Source organism: Hippopotamus amphibius, chromosome 2, assembly GCF_030028045.1.
Source record: "Hippopotamus amphibius kiboko isolate mHipAmp2 chromosome 2, mHipAmp2.hap2, whole genome shotgun sequence".
In the NCBI taxonomy this organism is placed as follows: Eukaryota; Metazoa; Chordata; class Mammalia; order Artiodactyla; family Hippopotamidae; genus Hippopotamus; species Hippopotamus amphibius.
Window position 1 is genome coordinate 99482612 of NC_080187.1, and position 7128 is coordinate 99489739.

Here is a 7128-nt window from a genome sequence, read left to right on the forward strand (position 1 = left end):
GTCTGTCATACAGAGTGAAGTAAGTCCGAAAGAGAAAAACAAATACCGTATGCTAACTCATATATATGGCATCTGAGGAAATGGTACTGATGAGCCCAGTGACAGGGCAAGAGTGGAGATGCAGATATAGAGAATGGACTTGAGGACACGGGGCTGGGGTGGGGGGTTCAGGAGCTAAGGGAAAGCTGGGATGAAGTGAGAGAGTAGCATAGACATAGATACACTACCAAATGTAAAATAGATAGCTAGTGGGAAGTTGCTGTATAACAAGGGGAGATCAACTCGATGATGGGTGATGCCTTAGAGGGCCGGGACAGGGAAGGTGGGAGGGAGTCACGGGAGGGAGGGGATATGGGGATACGTGTATAAATACAGCTGATTCATTTTGGTGTACCTCAAAAACTGGCACAAGTGAGTAAAGCAATTATATTCCAATAAAAAGCTTAAAAATAAAATAAAATACATATAGAATCAAAGTGCATGACAGTAATGAAAAGAGGCAACATTTACTTCATTAACAAATACATTAATTTCATCTTGCCCATCTCCATGTCATCAATGCCAGGCACAGTGCAAACTACACGGTTAGTGCCATAGAGTTGAATGTTTCTTGAAAACCCTCCTTTTACAGATGGAGAAAAGGGAAGACCAGAGACATACGTTTACGGTCAGAGGGGTGCCCAGCATCCAGGTCTTTTTCACTGACCCACACTCCCCTGGTGCTGACTTCAGAGTCTAGCTTTGCCCTCTGTCCACTTCAAGACTGGTGACATTTTAGACCTGTTTACTTTCCATAAGTGCACCTGGGAACACAACCTTGCACCCCATTACAAGAGCCTGACCCCAGGGCAGTTCCCTGTGTGCTCACCCACCTGGGGCCCAACTCTAATCTGGGTCCTGGTGTGTAACCACATTCCTACCCTCTTTTGTAAATATCCTTCTCTACTTGGCAAAGCATTTAGAAACGCAGACTAACCTCTGAGGCCTGGGTGTAGGTCGTGGTTATTTATATTGGCTCAAGCCCCTATCCCTCCAGCTGCTGAGGCTTTGTTCTGGAAGAATGCAAGGGAGATGGAGGAGAACAGTGCAGCAGCCTGTTGTCTGCAGAGCCGTCAGAGTTCGTTTTCCAAGCAATTCTTCCAAAGGTCTTAGGATGACAAACTGCTTCTGCCTTGTGGATGATGCTGCTTTTAAAGGGAAAGCCCTGGAGGCTGCAGGGAGTTGCTAAAGGGGAGAGATGAAGTTGAGAGCTTAAGCTTTCTTATCACCCTCTTCCACTCTCCTAACAGGACCAAAAAGAGCTGGCATGGAACGTGCAATACAGGATTGGTTTACAGAGTACACAGTGACTTCATGATATGCAATATTTCATTTAGTAAATCAACTTTTAAGTTAATGTGCAAAACAATCAAGTAGGTTTCTGGGCAGAGGAGGAGGAGCTTGGGTTTTGCAATTCCTTAGCTTGATTTGAGTCCTTACTCTGCTTCATCAGTTGCTCCATCTGTAAGTGGGGAACATAGTAATCCCTACCCAACATACTTTACATGATTTTACGAGGAGATCAAATGAAATAACATGTATAAATATGCTTTTGAAATGGAAGAAGCCTGAGCACAATCTCAATTTTTGTTATTTGCCTTAAGAACACTGCAAATGTGAATATAGAAAAATGGTACCAATCAACCGGTTTGCAAGGCAGAAATAGAGACACATGCAGAGAACAAACATATGGACAGCAAGTGGGGAAAGTGGGGTGGGGGGTGGGGGTTGAGGGGGGAATGAATTGGGAGATTGGGATTGCCATATATACATTACTAATAAAAAAAAATCAAATCGTACACTTTAAATATATGCAGTTTATTGTATGTCAATTGTATCTCAATAAAAGTTCTTAAAATATATATATTTATAAATATTACTATTATTTGAGATCCAACAGAAATTACTTAAAAAAAAAAAAGAACACTGCAAATACTGCAAACTGTGACAACTGATGAGTAATGCATGGGGAGAAAAATGCCAAGAGTGTTTAGAACTGGATGGATCCTTAAGGCCCTTCTAGCTGAATGCATTTATTTTTCAGATGAAAAAACTGAGTGAAAGCCAAAAAAGGAAAGTTACTTTCCCAAAGTAATGACATCAGAAAAAGAGGGAGGAAGAAGAGCCTCCCTATCTGATCCAAGTTCTGCCTGGAGTCTCCCGGTGCAGGGGAGTCAGAATGACCAGACCCTGGTGTTCACTGTTTCCTGTATTTTGATGTACACAGAGTCCTGATCTGAGCAAGGAGCTTCGCGGGTGATCAAAGAGATGCGAAAAGCCATAAGCATCTATCTGATGTTTTCTTCCTGGCATAATATCAAGAATTACAAAAGCACTGGGAGACTTCTGTAAAGAACTTGGGCAACTTATCTGAAGAATGTTATGTCAATAGAAATTGTCTCCAGTGAAGTTCCTGAAATACCTTCTCTGAGTGGGTGTCCCAGACACTGCTTCAGGACCATTTCTAAGACTGCTGGGGCTCACTTGCAGCTGCTCAAATATCAGAGAGAAAAACAAAGATTTCTAGTGGATCCTGCATCATCTCGGGAGCAGCTGGAGGGAAGAAAGGAGGGCACCTGACATGTGAGGGTGCGCCTTTGGTGTGCGTGACAGACCTTTGAACACACGCTACCCTCGGTCTCTACAACAATGGCCACATAAACTCTTCAATTGAGTGTCTGGACAATTTCTGATATTGGGTTGGAGTTTCTCCCACAGCACAATTTTAGGAGTTCACACAGAGCAGACAAGCCCACCATCCACTTGGTACAAGACTTAGAAAAAGTTACTTGAGCCCTTGATCGAGTGACTATGAAAATAACACTCCCTACCCCTCTCCCTTTCAGTGCTAGGAGGCCTCAGGAGACTTTGAAGATGAAGTGGCCATTTGATCCTGAACTCACTACCACCACCACAGTGTGAATCAAGGCTTTCCAGCAAGTCTTTCCCCCTCCCTGTTCAAAGGTTAGAAATCAAAGAGCCCCAGCTCTCTGTGGGTCCCAGAATGCTGCTGCGTTCACCCAGCCACACGTTGGCAGTGGGTCAATGCCATTATTTGGACTTGGGTGTTCCCAAGATCACATTCGTCCTTAATCATTGTTGTCCTCTGAAGTGGCAAGCCTCAGAGCCTGCCTCAAATCGGGAGATTCACTGATTTCATGTCATCAGGGACTGAATAGAACACCTCTGGTTCAACAAAAATAACTGTCACTGGCTCAGAAACAAGAAATGGCCTGTCCCCAAGGGGCCAAGTCACCAGGCAGGAGGGCCCTCCCTAAAGCCTGGCATGGTCCCTTTGTCCTGTGCCAGTCAGCTACTGCCTTAAACTGTGTTGTCATCTCTGATTCAGCCCTTTCTTTCCATGCAGGGGAACTTGGGGGAGGGGAGGAGGAGGGTAAAGTGCTATGGAAAGCCTGGCTACATGTAGTTGATAAAACACAGCCAGTTACTGCCAAGCCAGAGGGGGCAAATGCATAGTCCAAGGATGCACTGAAGTAGAACACTGAGCAACTTGACAAGTGGTGGCAGCTGCAGACAGCTGAGGAGGGACCACAGTGGATGAGCTTCTCTGGCCTTCAGCCATTTTTGTGCAAAAGCATCAGAAGCTCTAGGGGACAGAGAGGCAGAGCCACAAGCACTGGTATGACCCGTAAATGCCATCTAGGGGCACCAGAGAGAGGCAGGCCACAGTCAGTTATTTTAGTCATCTATTAAACGTACGCTAAATACCACGCAGTGTGGGATGGGCCCTGTGGTAGGACAGTAGTTATGGGTGGAGGAGCAAAGTGCTCTCTGCACCCAGCAGGCTGGACCCTGATCAGATGAGATAAGATGGCATGCAACTTAGCACTCATTTTGAGCAATAACTAAAGAATATGTATGTATGTGTATATGCATATATGCTTTTAAAGTTTATTTTTAATATATATTTGTCTTGTGTATGTTATATATTCTACATTGTATATTATGTATATGTATATACACACATATATATGTAAATACACATACGTACATATACATCCTTTTTTTAAATTAATTAATTTGTTTTATTGGCCGTGTTGGGTCTTTTTTGCTGTGCATGGGCTTTCTTTAGTTGCGGTGAGTGGGGGCTACTCTTCGTTGTGGTGCACGGGCTCCTCATTGCCGTGGCTTCTCGTTGCAGAGCACAGGCTCTCGGCACGTGGGCTTCAGTAGTTGCAGCACATGGGCTCAATAGCTGTGTCTCACGGGCTCTAAAGCACAGGCTCAATAGTTGTGGTGCACGGGCTTAGTTGCTACGCAGCTTGTGGGATCTTCCTGGAGCAGGGATCGAACCCATGTCCCCTGCATTGGCAGGCAGATTCTCAACCACTGCGCCACCTAGGAAGCCCCATATACATCTACTTTTTTCTTTTTTCTTTTTCTTTTCTGGGCTTCTTAGAAGCGCTGGTTACCTTGGCTTTTGCGGTCACCTTTGCAGCACTGGGCTTGGCATCCATGGAGGCTACTTTCTTGTTGAGCTTGAAAGAGCCGGAGGCGCCGGTGCCCTTGGTCTGCACCAGGGTGCCTTTGCTCACCAGGCTCTTAAGGCCCAGCTTGATGCGGCTGTTGTTCTTCTCCACATCGTAGCCGGCAGCTGCCAGAGCCTTTTTGAGAGTAGCCAGGGACACGCCGCTGCGCTCCTTAGATGAGGAAACGGCCTGTTCAATCAGCTCCGAAACCGAAGGACCCGCGGGTTTTTTCTTGGCGGCTGCTACAGCCTTCACAGGCTTCTTCGCCTTTTTGCCAGCTGAAGCTTCCCCTGGGGGAGTGGAAGCACCTGGAGCGGGCGGCGTGGTCTCAGACCTGGTGGGAGCTAAAAGAGACTAAAGAAACTGCTAGGACCTGACGAGGCAGTAGGACCTACATCTACTTTTTTAAAAAACCACCTGTTGCCCTCCTCATCTGCCTGCGGACTGAACCTGCTCATCTGCGGAGAAACTCATGATCATTGAGTTTCAAACCAAAAATTACTATGTAAAAACACCTTCTTAAAAAGTGTAAATGCCATGTGCAAATATAATTTACTTCAGGCAGACAAAGACTCATAAAGACAGAGAATGGAACCTATTTTTTAAATGTTTGAGTTGGGTTAGAGTATAAGCTTGTCTTTGACTCCATTAGAGTCTGAACTCCCTGTTTCTGAATACAAGGCAGGGGTTCTTTGCAGTGGCTGAGCTCAGGAGAGAAGTCCTTCACCACCTAGAGGGCTGGGCCACCTGCAGGCACTCACGGAGGCAGTGGTGATGCATGTGCTGGGAGGCTGGGGGCGCCATCCTGTTCAACCTATTTGCCAGCCTCATTCCTGGGCTCATCCTTCGATGAGGGTAAATGCCAAATGAGTCAATATTTTACATTAGATGTAATGTTTCACAAAGATAATTCCATTGATGGCATAAAGTATGACTTAGAGGTGGGGCAAGACTGGAGGTAGAGAGAACAGTTAGGGGGGTATTGTACTGGGTACCTAATACAACATAGTAGGGTGGGATTGGAGACTGGAAAGGTGTGATTGGTGAGACTCACTTGGGTATCGATGGCACACTGAGACAGGACTTATGTGCCAAAGAGAAGAGAGTCTTCCACTTGCATGCCCAGACTCTAGCTCTAATAGTGAGTTTAATTTCTAGCACATGCTATAGTAACAAACAACCCCCAAATCTCAATGGCTTCACATAGTGAATGCTTCTTTATCCAAAGACCATAAGTTTCCATGGATACAAGCGGGTACAAATAGTTACAGGGGGAAATAACTAGTTCCACTCACCAGAAGTACTTCAGCCCTACCAAGATAACAGATGCAGAAATGCAAGTGTTTCACAGAAAAGACCAACTCATTTCAGTTGCTAAAAGCTGCACGGTGAGCAAAATGATACACAAGGCAAGGCAGTCCAAAATATGGTGCTTGACATTTATTTTTTGAATTGTGTTTTAGGGACTTTGGAGGCTGCAGAGTCTGGTTTTGGTTCTTTCTGCATGTCACCCTGGTTTTCTTCTGTCATCTGGTTAAGCTGCCATCATTGGCCAAGTCACCACTCTAGTGTGAAGACAAAATAGCAGTTAATAAAATGACAAAAATAAGTCAATACACGTATACAGAGTTTGGTTGAAAGGGGTAGGGAAGGATGGTAGAATAGCTGCAGTTCACTCCATTAAAATGGGAACCAGCCTTCAGTTTGTTTTCTTCCTGTAGATCATCGGTGACACGTATGGAATAGTCAGGCTTATTGCTGCTGCTACTCTTTTCTAAAAGAAGAATACAGAAGGTTAAAATGAAGAGGCAGTTGAAAGTTTGCCTAGTCCACCTGTCCCATTTCATGGATAGGGAATCTGAGACACAAATGGCTTAAATAATTCCCCCAAATTACAAAGCTTATAAAACCAGGACAGTAAAATACCCAGTTCTCATCACCCATCCTGACCCACTGCACACATCCTCTCTCCTCCTCCCCCTCCTTTCCCTCCTCCTCGCCATCCTCTCCCTCCCCTTTCTTTCCCCTCCCCCCTCATTAAAATCATCTTAAGCAAACGAGTATGAATGAAATACATGATATAGGAAGTAGTCCTATCAGCTCACAGCTCTGATACGATTAGGGTCTTATCTGTGGATCTTAGTATTCAGCAGACAGGTGCACCTGGGGTTTTGTCAGCAAGTGTAGAGATGGAAGAGGCTTGCTGATGGTAGGACATTTTTCAGCCCAGTGCATCCTCAGAGCAAACAGCCATGGCATCACATGTTTCTTTGTCATTGTTCATAATTGTGCTCTCATGCATTAAAGGAAAACAATGTGTGGCATCTATGAGGCACTTTATGAGCAGACATGCTGAAGAACCGAGATGTAAGAGAGTCAATAGGGAGTTGACAGGACAGGACGCTGCTTCATCAAATCTGTCTGTTGTATGTGGGTCCTTAAAATCTGACCCAGAGCAGTGTGCTGTCCTTCTTATTGAGTGATGAAACACTGTGTGCACACCATTAGAGAATGTGCTATGACATTTTTTCCTCCAGAAGTGATGGGTTGTGTGATGATCTGGGGTTAAAAGCAGTCCATAGACATAATTATGACAAGC

General features: G+C 45.0%; 1 protein-coding gene across 1 annotated transcript; it reads right to left on the reverse strand.

Annotated features, from left to right (window-relative positions):
• Nucleotides 1-1024: 1024 nt before the first annotated feature.
• LOC130844403 (histone H1.1-like) lies at nucleotides 1025-5333 on the reverse strand. The gene is made up of 3 exons (XM_057720663.1): nucleotides 5257-5333; nucleotides 4448-4863; nucleotides 1025-1224 (listed from the first exon to the last, which is right to left on the reverse strand). The coding sequence occupies exons 1-3, from the start codon at nucleotides 5331-5333 to the stop codon at nucleotides 1025-1027; spliced, it is 693 nt and encodes a 230-aa protein (XP_057576646.1).
• Nucleotides 5334-7128: the final 1795 nt, after the last annotated feature.

What these genes read in the sequence shown, in the direction of transcription:
- LOC130844403 (XM_057720663.1), bottom strand. Translation starts at nt 5,333, where the DNA reads ATGGCGCCCCCAGCCTCCCAGCACATGCATCACCACTGCCTCCGTGAG. An exon ending in GTGGCCCAGCCCTCTAGGTG is followed by an intron (nt 4,864 to 5,256) that starts GTGAAGGACTTC and finishes AGCTCCCACCAG; the next exon opens with GTCTGAGACCACGCCGCCCG. An exon ending in CAGCGCTTCTAAGAAGCCCA is followed by an intron (nt 1,225 to 4,447) that starts GAAAAGAAAAAG and finishes TCTCCCCTTTAG; the next exon opens with CAACTCCCTGCAGCCTCCAG.